At 39.4% G+C, this 17,595-nt stretch overlaps 1 protein-coding gene across 4 annotated transcripts in view; it reads right to left on the reverse strand.

Moving 5' to 3' along the window:
• The window catches only part of ADAMTSL1 (ADAMTS like 1), a 507,559-nt gene that overhangs the window by 41,245 nt on the left and 448,719 nt on the right, over nt 1–17,595 (reverse strand). For all 4 annotated transcript variants that reach the window (XM_087926578.1, XM_087926579.1, XM_087926577.1 and 1 more), the window contains 3 exons: nt 15,644–15,797; nt 13,642–14,782; nt 3,012–3,139 (listed from right to left, as the gene is read on the reverse strand). In XM_087926578.1, the coding sequence (XP_087782704.1) occupies nt 3,012–3,139; nt 13,642–14,782; nt 15,644–15,797 (1,423 nt within the window). The remainder of the gene's footprint in view (nt 1–3,011; nt 3,140–13,641; nt 14,783–15,643; nt 15,798–17,595) is intronic.

Raw genomic sequence — 17,595 nt, forward strand, 5'->3', positions numbered from 1 at the left:
TTAAAGCACTATAAAGCGGTATATAAGTCTAAGTGCTAATGCTAAAGTAGTTTTTTGTCTAAGCTAGATCAGAATCTGGATCCTGAGTCAGAAAAAAGTATCAGTTAACCATCAGTTAGACACCAAGATCACACCAGATAAAAGGTTTAGAAAGGATTGCATGCAAACTTCTAGATAAGTCCCCAGTGGGGTTTAGCTCCAGATATGTTGATCAGGCCATCTGACAGTTCTAGAAATGTCGATTTACCAAACATTAATTTCCCATCATTAAACTTCAGTTTTACATTCATTGTGGCACACGGTTCCCCCATCTACCCCATGCTTACTTTAGGAATTACTTTGTCTGAAGTAACTCCAAACATATTGGTTTAAATACTACAACCATACCCTAACCTTTAAATACTTCAGATGGCAAGATAAAATTTCTGCAGCTGTATTCAAAGTTTTTGCTAACTTCCATGGCTCATAATGGTAGCATCACAGGCTGTTTTTCTTTCCACACAAGCCTTTCATCACACTGCCCTTTGTTTGGCAATCCTACCTCAACCCATAACAAGGACATAAGGAATTAAAAAAACCCTCTATGATTTGTAAAGCTTGAGATGAAACCTTCACACACATGTGCCTTGGAATGTGAGTGCCTGGATTCATTTGTTCCTGCAGTTTTCTTGATGACATTTTTGGAAGTACCTTGCTACTGCCTTCTTCTAAGGGCTGACAGGGAGTGAGTAGCCCAAGGTCAATCAACTGACTTTGGGCCTAAGGCTAGGCTGGACTAGAATTCACAGTTTTCTAACCCAATGTCTTAACTACTACAGCAAACTGGCTGTCTTAATATATCCATGTCCTCTGCATAAGTTCTATGGTTTGTTTATCCCAGAACTTTTGTACATAGCATATTGATTCATTAGTTCAACTACTGTAAATGTATATCAATGTTCTTAGAGACAGGCTACTAAAAGATAGTTTCATTCTCTCAGGTTAAAAGAACTAGGAAAGCAGGCACCTCATATATGTACACTTTGTTTAAGTACGAGGGGTAGTACCGGGAGCTGTTTTTCTTCTGGCTACTTGTGGAATTCTAGAGGCCCTTTATTGCAACTGTTCATCCAAATAATTAAGGCCACATTATACAGAGCAAACCTATTGATACGTAGCCAAAAACCTGTTGATGCTGATTTGCAACAGCTAGCAGTTCTCCAGGTTATTAGGTAGCACTTTTCAACAAGAGGGAATCCAGATTCTGACCTGACATTTCCTGTGTGTAAAGCATGAGAACCACTACAAAACCAAATTTCGTTTTGGACAAAACAATCTGGAATGGATGAACTTTTGGAACAATGTAGCCAGTTTTTTGTTTTTGTTTTTTTCATTTTCTCATTCTGTAACTTATGCATGTTACTAAAAAGCTTCTTGCTGGCCAAGCACCTAAAGAGTTTAAAGCAAGCACAATCTCACACTGCTCATCGCTGCTCTTCCCAGAAACGTTTTCATTCGTGTTGATCCAAGTGAACAAAGATTTAATTTGTCATAGATCTGAACTGTTGGTGTAAACAAGAAACTTAATCCGTTCTGAGCTTTTGCTTGCCAGTGACGGGAAGTGTGCCAGCCATGCCTTGGCTGCAAGACGGGGAAAGAAAGAGCTTGACCTTACAAGATGTTGACTGAGCAGATAACATGCAATCCAACCAATTATTTAGAGCAATGCTTAACTTCAGGAATATGAGGAATCTCACTGACTCTCGGGAGATTACTATTAATTTGGCTTCAGCGCTAATGAGATGTCTGGTTCTTTTACAATTCAGTCTAAGAGAGAAAGATTTATAGAAAAAATTGGAGCCACCACCAAGCATAAAAAAAGAGGTCAAAACATCGCACTTTGATGGATTTAACAAATTAAATCCTTATCCTTCTACTAAAAGGAGAAATACCCATACAAACAAAACATAGCAGAGAGAGGGATTTTTTAGACTTTCGGCCTAAATTTTAATAAAGGTAAATCCATTACCGTGCAATCATTATTTTGGTCAAGACATCAGTATATTTCAGCAGCCACTGAATGATCGAATCTTTACATTTGAACCAAAATCAATGGCTCTTTCTGCTGAAATATACAGAGATGATAGAAGTGGGAAAATGGAACGAAAAACAGGGCACATGTTTTAATATTACTGTCTTAAATAGTCATCTCGGCAATAATATTAAAATATAAACACCAGTGCCTATTAAAAAGAAGACATTTCAGAATTAAGCAATTTAAAATCCCTGTTTGTATATCAAAATGTTAATATTCCCATATCACCAGCCTCTTGTTTTCTTTTATGGGAATAGCAAGATGTTAATATTCCCATATTATCAGCCTCCTTGCTTAGCTTCCAAGTCTCAGTGTCGGGGCCTAGTGGAATTGTAAAGGTGGAGGGGTCTGATAGGAGACACTGGCTACCAAATTGTGGACCAATCATAATGGTTTAAGGGACAGAGGTGAGTATATGTACACTAAAGCATAAATCAGAATATTTCCTGAATCTGGCACCTGACTTCAAGACTTCTTCTGGAAATTCTAAAACAGGAGTATGTTTTAGAATCTTGAAATAATGCCAAACCTAGTTCTTGGCAATGCTCTTGATCTTAACATAAAGGAAAAGATCAGTTCACATTCTTCCATCCTTGAAATTTGGGCATATACTTCTCATAGGCCAGACCCAAAATAAATTCTACAAAACGTTAAGCTTCACCAATGCTATTTAAATTGCCCTCTCTACAAATTCATCCTAGAACATGAAAGAGTTAAATGTACCAAGCTAGCATTTAATGTCTCATGAAATTTTTAGAGCGAGACATCAAATTTGGGGAAAATATCAGTAAACAAAATTAAAAGTTCAATAAAGTTGAAAAGATTCCAACATCAGTAAGGATTTTTAACCTTGGAAGTTATCTCCCTATATGCTTGTGCTTAAAACTGCTAGAACAGGACGATTTCTGAGTTGTGTAAAGTGCTGTGAATGTGTTACCTGCTAATGTGATGGCAATGGAGACAGAATCAGAGCCCAACACATTGGTTGCATTGCAAGTATAGAAACCTACATCGGCTTCGACTGGTTCTAGGATTTGCAAGGAGTCATCCGGTTGAAGAAGAATCCTATAATGACAGACAAATATGTTAAATCTTAAAAACTGGATGCCAAGAAAATTATTACTCAGCAGTTCTGGGTAAGACCCCAGAGGCAAAAAACAGCAGACAAAGGTTAAAACTATGTGAATAATTGTATTCAGAATGACATTTAAAAAAAGATTTTTTCATCCTGTTTTTTTCATATATAACTCAAGATGGCAAAGATACAGTACCAGTATTGTTTATTTATTTATAGTGCACTTTTGTTATTTTTACAAACAACTCAAGGTGGAGAACATACTCACCACACATTGCTCCTCTTATTTTTCCCACAACAACAACCCTATGAAATGCGTTTTGCTGAGAGAGAATGACTGGCCCAAAGTCATCCTAAATTTAAATTACAAGCTTTGCAGTTTCATTAAATAACAAGCAATATTTACCAATACCAAACTAGGGAGGTCATCTATAGTCTGCTATTATTTAAAATGTGCACATTTTATCATTTTATCTCAAATCAACCTTGATATTTACAAGCCATTGCACAGATGAGACATCTTGCATCATTACCAACTTGAAAAATGTGAAGATTGCAGCAAAATGTATTGCTGTTTTTTTTTATTCCTCCCACTGCCTGTCAAAGTGGTCAGTATGCTAAGTTTAGAGTCTGGCCTCACGACTCTACTATATTTCGTTCAAAAAATAGTCATGTAATTGGTGTCGGGCCTCTATTCTGCATTTTCCCTGGAAAGTTGTCTTTATTAGTGCCCCAATATGAGATAATAAGAAATATTATAAAGGGCTGGTTATGAAATCTTCATCACCAAAGACAAATTCCTTGTGTGTCCAATCATACTTGGCCAATAAAGAATTCTATTCTGTTCTGTTCTGTTCTATTCTTTCAAATGTTCTCATCATGTAAGTATTAAAATTTAAGAGTTTCTGAAACTATTAAAGGACATATTCCATTGATTTTACCATGGTGCTCTTGATGTAAAAGGAATATATTTGGAGGAATCTACTGATTGCCCAATCAATGCTAATGACAATATATCTGAAATTATAACCCCAAAGCTTGACAACTCTTATCCTGATCAAAATATTCCAATTTATCTTAGAGTAAAACTGAAGTTAAAATTCAGAATCTGGGTTTTGCCACAGAGGCGTTGCTACCATTGGGACAAGAACAGGATATGACAGCTCTTAGATGAAGGTCCCTTAAAACTCAGTTGTATAAACTGGAATACAATTGGGTCAGGGCAAGATCTGTTCCAAAGTGATCTTGTATTTTAACTATCTTACAGTTACTGAATTCCTTAGGGCTTTTTCAGGGCTTTGCTTTGATGTCCTGTCATCAAATCATAGAATGCAAGTTTCAGGAAAAAAACACGTGCCCAAAGGACTTGACCCTGCCAGTCAGAGCAATGAATTACTGCCTAACCTGTTGCTCTGTGGAGGGACCCATAGTGAGCTTCTAACCACCTTTTTGGTTATTTCCTGGATGACCAGGTAAAGTTTTTGTAAAACTTTTTTCACAGATAAAGTCCCTAACAAACATTATGTTTGCATTTTTGCCTTGCGGGATATGTGCTTAAAGAGAGCCATCTCTAAACATTATCACAATACATATCTTCACGATCCTTTTTTAAAAAAACTATTATTGTTAAAACTGACTGCAAAGTCTTGCAACTTTGAGGTGGGAAACTGAAGAAAATTTGAGTGGATCTATAAAACAGGGATATCAGAATGAAAACCAAAGAAATCCCCTGTATGTCCTGAATTTTGGCTAATCTTTGGCTCTATTGCTTTGTAGGACTCCGATCAACCAAAATGTTAAATCGCTCCCTGTCCAGTTGAAAAACATTTTAGAAGGCAATGATGAACTACTTCTGTAAAATTGCCAAGAACAAGAAAGTCTCCCTCCCTAAGAGCACAGGGCCACCAAATAACTTTTCTGGTGCCCCACAGTTGGTGAGCCCTGAAGATACTCCAGCAGAGATGACATAGTACAGAATAGCAGCTGCTGGATGTAAGTACAATATATCTGGGAGAGAGTGTGAGCAACCCAAAGAAGGAAAATTTAAGCAGCCCCTTTCTCTCTCTTTTTTTCCCTGCAATTCTTCTGCTTCAAGAAGCTGTTTTTCATTTTTTGAAAAAAAAAGAAAAAGAAAAAAGAAAGCTAAACATCATGTCTAAACTGAACCTGAATTGTTGGTTTTATAATTTACCGGTTATCTGCATTCTCTGTCACCCATGTTATACTATGTAATTGCAATTCAGACCTATGTAAATAACTCTTTAATTGATCTGAACTTAAGACAGAATAGGGACAAACCAGATGGTTCAGGCAACAAATAAAGAGATAAAATGCAAAGGGGTGTTTTTATATTTGCCTAAAAAAAAAAAAAGCTAACAAAACATAATAATCTTTATTCATCTTCATTGCAAAGAAAGACAAAAGGCTGAGTAGATGATGCAATTCATGGCATAATCTCTTTGCACTGTATGCATTTTTCATACTAAATTTGTATGAAGATTGCATCTCTGTGTATTTTAGGGTATTTTGTGATCAGTTCCATAAGCTTTTCAAAAGATATTTAAAGAGGTGTAGCCTCAGTTAGAAATATCCCAAACAGCTGGAAATCATTCAATGAATGATACTGAACTAAATCTACATAGATGGATATCTTGATACTCATCATTAATTGGTTCTGGAAGGCACGATAAGTACCAAACAAAATTTTCCCATAAGGAATAATGAATTGAATCACAAGGCAGCCGACACTGACAAATTCTAGCTTGTGTGTCGAGTACCAAACAAACGGTAAGTACCGAATATTTTTTTTTGCAGAAAAATGCATTGACTACCAAATTTGAGGAGTTTAAAAGCAGTTGAGCACCACAGTATTATTAAAACTCTTGTGTTTGTAATCTATAACTAAGCAAAATGGTGTATAATAGGGCAAAACATTTCAAGGTACCTCAAAATGGGTTAGCTTATAAAACATGTCCAAAATCTGAGATTCTTGATACCCATAGAAGTGAAATTTGGTGAATTTTATAAAACATTATATGACAAAAATTATGCTAAAAGCATTTGAGGACATGATACAAAATGTCACAAAACATTTCCTGTGCTCAACTATGCTATACAGTTCATCATGGGCTCTTTTGGAGGCAGATACATCTCTGAATATATCCCTGAATTTTTCAGAACTTTTCAAACCTGGTAAGGAAATATCTCTGAAATAATAAAACAAGGGGCTGTCTAGTTATTGTTATATATGAAAACACTAGCCATGTATTTAAAAACTATCATTTTCAGAACAGATTATTTTCAGCAGTATTTTCTGTTTTAAAGATGGGAAATACCTGACACTTCTGGAAAAAAGAAATTTAATAATCTTATGTCCAGTGCACAAGCAAAATCAAACGAAGCCTCCTCATAATGAAGAGGGCTTTGTAAGCAATATATGGACAGGCCTGGGCAGCAGAGGGTGGATATAAAGTTCTAAACCATTTTGAGATTCGTCTTGGTATAGAAGGTCTCAGGAATAATGCCAGATATTTGGCATTGTGGGTTCAACTGATATACTGTATAATGTCCTTTTGCAGGAGTTGCTTCCAAGTTGGCTTTGTTTGGGTCTCTTGAAGCCCCTGGGTGGCCTTGACCCACCAAGAAGCATATGTTTAATAGCATGGCTCCCACTGCGAAGCTCTAACCTGCCTCCAATCACGCTCAGGTTGAATTAATGACACAGCCTATAGGCAAATTTGCTTTTCTCACAAGAAAACTGCAGCAGCTGTTTTCCATAACTTCTTTTGTCAGGATGGTAGTAGGGAAAAAAAAAAATTGGCGGAATAGACAAAAGAAGATGAGAGAACTGGAGTGAGAAAGCCCATCCAAATGCAATCAAAGCCTAGTCACTTACCATGGTTTGATGAGATTTTTTTTTTCCTCCTTGAATGAAAACGGCAGCCCATGAACCACAAAGTTAAGGATATTTGATCTCCCTCATAGCACCATGGGTGGCACATTCTAAAGAAAACCAGATTAAGCCCACCCATTGAACATTGTGTTGGAGAGAAACAGGGACGGGAGAAGGGAAGAGTACGGCAAGAAGGCTTCTCTTTCACCGTCAGCTTCTTCCTGATCATCCTAATGTACCATACAAAAAAATGATCTTAATTGGGATATTCAGAAAGATACATTAAGTCGACCAATTGCTTGGCTTTTTCCATACAGAGAAATAAATGAGAAGGACATTCCCAACACAAATGCACACTATTTGTGCCAAAAACACACTCATGTGTCTAAATTCCACAGAACAACTAGACATAACGCTTCAAAAACAGAGTTCCCAAATAGCGTAATTAGGCCTGTTTTACAAATTACATTGTCGGAAATACATATTTATATTTCAGATATGCAAAGGCACCTAACTCCATAAAGAGTATATCGGCAAAGTATTTCAATCTATAAATGCAATAGAGGTACAAACTCAGGTCTTGAGGGGGGTCCCAGCTACCAATTCCGACATCATGATTTCCCAAACTGTGTTCCTTTGAACCTTAGGGTTGCATAAAGCTTGATGGAGTTCTGTGTGAGGCTAAGGAGAAAAACAGAACTATTCTGGAGAGAGAGAAGTTCCCTGAGAATGGGCTCCAGCACAGGTCCGAAAGCTTGGATGAATAAACCTTTGGTCCTGGTGACCGACTCAAATTCGATCCTGCAACATTATACTGGGACACGTATATTTGCTTTCATTCACAAAACAACACAAGTTCATCAAGCACAAATGGACTTGAACAAGAAGGTACCACAGTCTGAAAAAGTTTGAGAAGTTCTATCCTGGACCATCCTGCTTTGCTTAGTTTTTCCTGCTCCTTGACTTCTTCTAGCCACCATGCTGATTGGGAATTCTGGGAGCTGAAGTCCACATAGTCTACATACACTAGCTAAGACTGAGAAAGACTCTTCTATACAACCACATTGGAAGAGGAGCAACCTCTTCATCCCATGCCCACCCCAAGTGGAAGGTGGTGTGGAGTAGCTCTACAAGACAATGCCAATTAAAGGTAATAGCGAAAGGAAAAAATGGCAAACCCTGAAAATTGACCTCTGGAAACTGCTGGAGTCAGATACACGTGTCGCAAAATCTGGAACTAATAGAAATGATTCGCTCTCTAATAACAAACAGCACGTTAGTGCTGCAATATTACGAAGGCAGGGTTGCTCAAGATACAAGGCAGTATACGATTTCAGTATATGCTCAATTCCGAACATAATTTTTGTATGGACTTTTTGTAACCTGCATGCCCTTTAACACCACAGAAGAAAAGCATCTCTCTAGTAGCTTTAACAACATATATATAAACAAGAAAAGCCTTTATGCGCATTTTCCCAACAGGATGTAACCACTGGCAATGCATAGCTGCGCATACAACTTTCTAAATGCCAGAAATGTATTTTTACAGGACGAAGTCCAACCAAATTTAAACCATAGGCCTATATTTGATTAAGGCTGCATGTGCTTTCCATAACAAATGCATTCTTGTTCTCACATAGGGGGGAAAATGTACTTTTTCATTTTTTAATGTTTTCTTTTCGTAGTAGAAAAAAATTGAATGCTCTATCTGCCAGGGGAAAAATGTTTTTTAAATGCAATGACACCGCAAATGAAAGTAAATTATAGAAATCGTTAAATCAGGAGACTTTCTAACCACTTTGAAAGGAAGGCAGCAACCAAACTAATGGTATATTTAAACCGCAGTGCTGAATTGCACCTTGGATAAATCAAGAACTTGCTAGATATTCCAGAGAAACAGGCGTTTACAATTAATTTTGGGTTCCCCTGGGTTGACTCTTTTGTGCCTTCTCATTTCTGAGGCTGACCCTGGTCACAGGATGTGGAGGTTTAATCCCAGGCTCATAATTTACACACAGAGGAAACACGGACTGGCCAAAAATTCTGCTTTCCGAACACATCAACTAATGTAGGTAGAAAGTCCTTGACTTATGACCAAAATTGGGATCAGGATTCCCATTGCTAAGCAAAGCCGTTGTGAAGAAGTCACAGCCAATTTTGTGACCTTTTTTTTGACGTTGTTGTTAAATGAATCACTGCAGTTAAGGCATGGGTGTCAAACTCGATTTCATTGAAGGCCGCATCAGGGTTGTGGTTGATCTCGGGGGCGGGCATGGGTGGGTGGTCACAGCTGATGGCATGGCCAGCTCGATGTCATTCATGTCAGCGCCTGTGGTGGCCAGGCAGGGCTGGGAGATCCAATGTCTCCAGTGTGTGCCCAGGGGGCAGGGCGGGGATGGCCCTTTGCTGGTTCCAGGGCAGCCCCATGGATCTACAGCTGACCACATTCTAGCCCGGATGGCCGCCACCAAGTTGTAGATCAGTGCCCAGCTGGCCTGGCGCTGAGGCGGTAGAAGCCATGGGCTGTTTCCAGGACAGCCCTGCGGACCAGATATAATCACAGGCCAGATTCGGCCCACGGGCCTTGAGTTTGACACTCCTGAGTTAAGGGAATCATGTGGTTGTTAAGCCAATCCGACTTCACCTCTTGACTTTGTCAGAAGCCCGTTGGGAAGGTTGCAAATGGTGATCTGTGACCCTGGCACATGGCAACTCTCGAAAATACATGCTGGTTGTCGAGTGCCCATGGAGATTCTGTGATAATTTTAAGTGCAAGAACCAGTTGTAAGTCACCTTTTTTTCAGTGCTTTTTAAATGGTCACTAAATGAATGGTTCTAAGTTGAGGACTACCTGTATCCCGTCCAACACATCAGCACTTTTAAATAACTTCAGAAACAGCATACTCTTAGATGTTAACACTAACGCTTCAGGTCAAGAGTAGGATACTGTTTAGCGGTCTTTGGCTATCCACACTTAAAAATAAGGGCAGTCCTCAACTTATTACAATTGAGCCCAACATTTATGTTGTTAAGTGAGAAATTTGTTAAGTGAGTTTTGCTCAGAAGATCTAGGAACTTTCAAAATGAACATCAACCCTGGTATAGGACCCTACTCTCTGCCTATTAAGAACAGAAAACATATTTACCTGAAATGCCTTATAAAAATATAATTCATATTTTTTCTCCAGGCATTGCTCATGATAAACTGCTCAATATGTCTTTAGTGATTGCTCCTTGATCAGTTAGAGTTTATTTTTCCTATGTAACTGTGTATGTTGCTAAACATCACAGGTAAGAGTGCTCAAATTATATTTTAAATGAAGGTATTCATAATGCATCTGATTTTTTGCATCTGATAATGTTTCTGATTTTTTGAAAAGCCTAAATTTTTCTGGAATAGGCTGAAAGTGAAAGAATGGATGTGAAAAAGCCCATATATATCTATTATATCTATATCTATATCTATATCTATCTATCTATCTATCTATCTATCTATCTATCTATCTATCTATCTATCTATCTATCTATCTTACACAGTATATCCTACAAACATAGGATCTCCACATTAGAGATAGATTATAAATAGATAAATTATAAATAGATGATAGAAATAGATGATAGATAAAGACAGAGTGATATAGATTGATTATAAATAGATGATTAGATAGATAGATAGATAGATAGATAGATAGATAGATATTGTGGATATTTTGTTAACCAAAATGATATTAAAGGGAAATATCTGCCCTGAAAGCAATATTACTCCTTCTATTTTCTTCTCAGAAATATAGATTTAAATAGAGATCTTTGCCAAGATACTGAATTTGAGGATCTGGTGCAGTTTAAATTGGTTCTTACTATAAGCAACCTCCTTCTTCATCACCCATAATGTGGCATCTGAAAAGAAACTCATATTGCTCCGTGTGATCTACTTGATACCAGTAATGGGTGATTTAGTCCAGATGCAACCTGCCCTGAGACTATTTTGGGATTTAAAAAATCATGGGAGAAATAAACTGTGATCCTCGTGTAAAGACATTTATGCTGTAACTTTGCAATATGTGTGAAGAGAATGCTTCCACCAAAGATACTCGAAAAAACTATGGGGAAATGGCTGTATCCCATGGAAATACTGTCCATTTATCAAAAAATCATATTAACTATACATAAAAAAGTTAGGAAGAGTTGCAGCAGCAAGTAGGTTATAAAACAAGCTTGCCACACATTTTTCTACTTAAGGATTTCAGTTCCTTTTGAAACAACTAAATACATATGATATCCATATTACAGAGTTAAATTGGCTTCAAGTCAGATCCCTTCTCAGTTACCTCTGAGTTTTGGGGGAGGGAAACTAAGAATCCCTAAGTAATTCCTAACAATATCAATTAATAACAATCCTTGGGATTTATTAAAAAGAAACCATGATAGTTAATTTAAATGAATTAGGGTTGTAATGGATAAACACCTTGACCTATTGTACCCATTGCTCATATGTACCGCATCATCTGTAGCCATATAGAATTCTCTGGAGGCTAGGAAGGATCAAAATATTTTAAATATATAATCAATTTGGATAAGATCAGAGCTGCATCCAAATGGTGGAATATAAATAACATGTCTCTTTCTTAATGGAATCTCTGCAGTAAGAAAAAAAAGATGCAAACAATTTCAGTAAACACTGTACAATTATAAATGGAAGATAGGATTGTTCAAAACTCCTCTAAAATGTTTAGAATAAGGAGGGACAAACACATAATCATGAAATCAAAAGCCCACATATATATATGTTAAATATAATGTAGACATTAAATTAAGAGATCTAATCTAATTGGCAATTGACAGAAATTCATTCCATTTTTGTTGCTCTAGCCCAGGGGTGTCAAACTTAAGATCTGTGGGCTGGATCCAGCCCGCAGTGTGGTTGGATGCAGCCCGTAGGACCATCCTGGTCTATCCAATGCGATGTGGAAAGATCAGGCCAGGCCAGCCCAGTCTAGCCAATGCAAAGAGGAAAGATCAGGCCACATAGCTTTGGCCCAGTCTACCCAATGTGAAGAGGAAAGATCAGGCCAGTGTAGCTTTGGTCCTGTCTACCCAAATGCAAAGATCAGGCCAGCATGGCTTGGGCCCAGTCTACCCAGTGAGAAGAGCTTCGGCCTGGTCTACCCAATGTGAAAAGGAAACATGCAGGAATTAAAAAATCCCAGCAACCAGTCGGCCAGTTGCTGGGTGGATGTGGCCATGGTGGGCATGGCCTACTGGAACTTCCTATTTCCGGCTTCCGGTGGGCCTCCACATCCCTGGGAGGCTGTTTTCGCCCTTCCAAGAGTCTGGAGGCTTCCCCTGGGCCTCTGGGAGGGTAAAAACTGCCTCCCCCGGGGTCTGGAGGCCCTCCAGAAGCCGGAAACAAGCCCATTTTCAGACTTCCGGAAGCCCCGTTTTCCCCCCCTCCCAGAGCCTCCGCACAGATCCTGCAGTTACCTCCATAGAATATGGGCTGTGTGGAGACTCCTGGGAGGGGAGGGGTGGGTTCAGCGAACCAGATTAACATCCGGTTCACCCGAACCGTAGAATCCCACCTCTGGAAACATGCCAGCAGTTTGGGGAATGGTGTCAACCTGGCCATGTCCACTCAGTCAGCCACCTACCCAGTCGGCCACACCCATCCAGTCGGGCATGCCCCCCTGGGGCCCCGAGGTCAACCACGGCCCTGATGCATCCCTCAATGAAATTGAGTTTGACACCCCTGCTCTAGCCTGACATTGCCTGAATAATCTTTAAAGAATTTCTGAGTATGATGTAGCTTGCAACCTTAATCTATAGTTAGAAAGGTCAGAAAAGCTGTCCTAGAGCCATGTAATTCTTCCAATTTGCTAATATTTTCAACACGTGTGTTAGTTGTTATAAAACAGTCCCTTTTAGAATGCAACCATCTATCTTTCATTTCTGCAAACGGTAGTATGAACCAATTTTATAAAGATCCTTGTACTGTAGAGCAGAAACTCTCTACACAACCTGCAACTAAATAAAATGGTATATTTCTAGAATGATAGAACTGGATAAATTTCCTTACATATTTCAAAAACACTTCCTTGATTTTTTAAAAAATACCTTCTCTATAAATTGCAAATGAGGGACGGGACAGCTTAATTAGAAACTTTTCCATTATGTGCCAGTATTCTACATAGTAGGTTTTAGTTTTGTACATAGGGAAAAATTCAAAATAGTATTTTTCCTCCACTCGGAACTATAACAGTCTACTGTTCTGCCTCATTTCTAAAGCAGAGTAGAACTAAATCTGTTTTTTTTTTACAGTTTCCCCATGATTATGTTCAACAATTGGGGGCTGGGGATTTTGTAAACTGTAATCCAATATATCTGGAGGACCTCAAATTAGGAATGAATGTCCTAGATTTTAAACAACTAAGAGTTTTATTCAATCAATTATCTGCTCCTATAGAATCATCTCTAATATATCCATTAGTATGACAGTTGAAATAATGTGTTTTGAAAAAAAATGCCATTAGACAATGTAAAAAGAATGCATGAAAGTAAAGTTGTATGTATATGTGTGTGTAGATGAAATTAGCATTTTATTACCTCTTGTTGTACTGCACAGCTTCTCCATTCTTCGCCCAGGTAATGATTGGCCTTGGATTTCCAACAGACTCACAATGAAGAAGTACACTTAATGTCCCACTGGCTAGAACCACAGTGTGCCCCAAATGGGTAACAACCTCAGATGCGGATAGATGTTGTGCCGCAGAGATCTTCTTCAAGATGGCAGGTTTCTTGTGCGGCCCACGCGAACCATTTACGAGTTCTAGAGACGTGGACAAGTGGGCTTCGGAGGAAGATGTTCTCAGTAATCTGTTAAACTCTGAGAAATGCTTAGTGAACGGAAATTCCACTGAGGCAGAGCTGACTCTGCTTCCCTGGGTTTTGAAAAAAGATTCCTGATGCTCCAAGTGGCTCTTGAAAATTTCATGGGCCAGCTGAGAGATAAGTTGCTTGCTATAGACATCCTTCAGTTCCTCAGGCTGTTGAGACAAATTTTTTAAGATATCGTCTAAACGATCCTGACTGGCGACCATAGTGAAAGGCAGGTTGTAGTCCTGACCCTGATCTTCCTCCGAAGAAATATTTCTTTCTGTGGAGTCCTGAGCTTCCCAGGGCTCCGCACTAACCCGGGGCCAGCCTCTGTATTCCAGAAGCCTTGAGACAATGTCATCGTACTGGTGGCTAGGATCAGAGACAAGTCCTCGTTTTTCAGTTTTGCTTCCGTTGAAGAGAATTTTAGTCTGATGTTTCTCCTGGCCCTGCAAAGCTTCATTCAGACTGACCTTCCTTGAGGATTCGTCTTCTTTTATCCCAGATGACAAGGTGGCGGTACATTTGTTGTGGCCTCCTATGAGTTTAATCACAAAATGCTCCTGAGCTGGTCCCGCTGTGCAGGTATATATGCCGGTATCGGAGGGCTTTAATCGATGGATCTTCATGTATCCATACGGCGCGATGGTCACGTGAACAGAGCTGATGAGTCGTTTGCCATCTTTCTCCCACGTGATCATTGGTTTCCGGAATCGTCTCACAGGACATCGAAGAATGATGGAAGTCTTGGGCAACAAGTAGGCGTATCCACCAACAACAAAATGGAGCTTCTTTTGCTTTCTTGTCTGGATGAAAACTTTCTTTTGAGCCAGTATTAAGGGGGGTTGCTTGTGAGCTGGTCTCTGATATCCTGGAATGTAAGCAACATTATTAGGATATGGTGTCACATCACATTTGCACATTCAACCTAATAAACTAAAGGAGACTTAAGGGTTCTTTTTCCTTTCCATTAATGCTTCTGTGCTGTGCCCATGTGTGTGTTTCCTGCATGGACTTCATATCACTGATGGGTGATGCCTATGGGGAGGTAGCATGATACCCTATCAATACAGGATATTTAATGGGGAAGTTACTACAGAAAATTTGAGTCTGGGATGTGATTTACATGGGCATCTGCAGATGGACCATAAAATGCAGCTTCCAACTCAGTAAACCAAACAAACATCTTTCTTTTGGAACTAGGTGAAATTTCACTTCTGAACAGTTTACAGAAAATAGAGATTTAATCAACAAATAATCTCCTGTAAGTACTTCTTTAAGAAGGTTGCATCATTATCTAGGCTTGTGCTGTAGCCTTCTGATCCCAAAGAAATGCATGTTTGATTTAAGGAAGCCCCAGTAATGGCTACTCCAAAGCACTTTGCACTGCATATCCACATTAATTCTAATATTTAAATTTAAATTAAAATATACATTTTTTGTGCTGTTCTGCTTTCATCTACTTCCTTGACCTGACCCTATCTATGCTTTGGACTGCAGCCATTTGACTGAAAGAGAGTGGGTACCCCTGATTTAAATGAATGTATAAAGCACATTACTCTCGCACTGTCCTGCTATTAATGTTAATAATTATAGTCTTATGTTATACTTCGCTAAATTATGCTCTTCCAAATGTTTTGCCTTTAAGTTCTTTAGCCTTCATGTAGTTTCTTTGGCCAGGAAATTTGTCCCAATCTTCCCAATTTCCTTCCAGATCTTCTTCTATACTCACTTGAGCAAGTCATGAGCACACATGGTCTGACCAAGGAGGAGAGCGGCAGAGATGGGCACAGTGATGAGTTTACAATGGCAGAAAGTCCAGTATTTAGCATTTTCCTACAAATGGCATTTCGTGTCTGGGTTCCCTCTCCACAGCTAACAGAACACTGGAAACAGAACAACAGCTGCTTAGGAAAGATGAAATGTTAATTAGTTACTACCTGTTAACCTTGGAGTTAACTCTGGCTCAACCTCCATCCTAACCCAACGCGTGGGGGATAAGCCAAATATTCATGGCCCTCTGGAAGGCTAAAAGGGTAGGGATTTCCTAGGATCTCAGGTGGGAGCTGTTCCAAGCAGCTGAGATGTCACCAAGAGAGTGTATTCGTGGTGGAATGTAGTATGGATTCCCAGGAAGGAGGGGCTGCATTGCACCACAGGATCTTGGAGATCTCATCAGGTGGCATCCCCCTATCTAACTTAGTAGCGTCGGCTGATATCTCCAGGGAGGTGCAATCTTGGTCCTGTGCTATATAGGGCTTTAAAGGTGGTAACCAGGACCTTAACTTGGAGCCAGCATTTGAAAGCTGGAGCACTTCATACACCAGTGATTCAAATAACTGTGGGGCACTCAACATTGTCTGCACTATTACCGTTCTGGATCAGTCAGAAACAGTGCAAATGTAGAGGGTTCCCCTGGACTCAGAACTCCTGCTCAAGGTGGCAGCAGTGGTGGCTAGGAGGGCCTTTGCAGAACTCCAGCTTATAAACCAATTGTGCCAGCTGAAGCATCAAAAAAGATATACATCTTAGTTACTCCCAGATGGCCTATTGCAAGGGTGTCAAACTCGCTGTGTCATGTTGCTGTCACGTGATGTTTTTCCCATTAGTGGAGCTGGGGCAGGTGTGGCCTGTGCGTGACGCATCTGGCCTGCAGACCACCAGTTTGACACCCCTGGCCTATTGCAATGCATTCTTCATGGGACTGCCCTTAAATGATGCACAGTGCAAGTGGTTATAGGTCACAAAAACATGGGCATACAGTGCATGAAATGCATGAAATGTATAATTGCTAACTAGAGCATACAAAACTTTTGCCAGACCAATACTCGAATACAGCTCATCAGTCTGGAATCCACATTGCATATCAGACATTAATACAATTGAGCGAGTCCAGAAGTATTTCACGAGAAGAGTACTACACTCTTCTGCTCGCAACAGAATACCCTATATCACTAGGCTTGAGATTTTGGGCTTGGACAACCTTGAACTACGCCGCCTATGGTTAGACTTAAGCGTAGCACACAAAATTATCTGCTACACTCTCCTATCAGTCAATGACTACTTCAACTTCAACCACAACAATACAAGATCACACAACAGATACAAACTCAATGTAAACCGCTTCAAACTCGATTGCAGAAATTAAGACTTCAGCAACAGAGTGGTCTATGCCTGGAATGCACTACCTGACTCTGTTGTTACATCCTCTAAGCCCCACTCCTTTAATCTCAAACTAACCACTATTGACCTCACCCCATTCCTAAGAGGCCTGTAAGGGGCGTGCATAAGTGCACCATGGTGCCTACTGTCCCTGTCCTGTTGTCCCCATTTATTCGTACCTATTTCCTATATTCTTACTCATGTTTATATATACTGCATATTTTCTTGTAAGCGACTGACGAATCAAATAAATAAATAAAAATAAATAAAATAATAAGCTACCAGGTGCTATTCAAGGTGCTGGTTATGACTATGAAGCCCAATATGGCACAGGACTGGATTATTTGCCAGACCACTTGTGTGGGGTCCTTGGTGCTCTCTGAGCTTTGTTGTTTTCTTGCAGACATTTCATTACCCAAACTAGATAGTGTCATTGGTGCACTAATAATGCACTGATGATGTTATCAAATTTGGGTAATGAAACATCTGCAAGAAAACAACCAAGCTCAGAGGACCTCTCAT

This window comes from Pseudonaja textilis, chromosome 2 (assembly GCF_049901715.1).
Source record: "Pseudonaja textilis isolate UNSWEBS1 chromosome 2, rPseTex1.2, whole genome shotgun sequence".
NCBI lineage: Eukaryota > Metazoa > Chordata > Lepidosauria > Squamata > Elapidae > Pseudonaja > Pseudonaja textilis.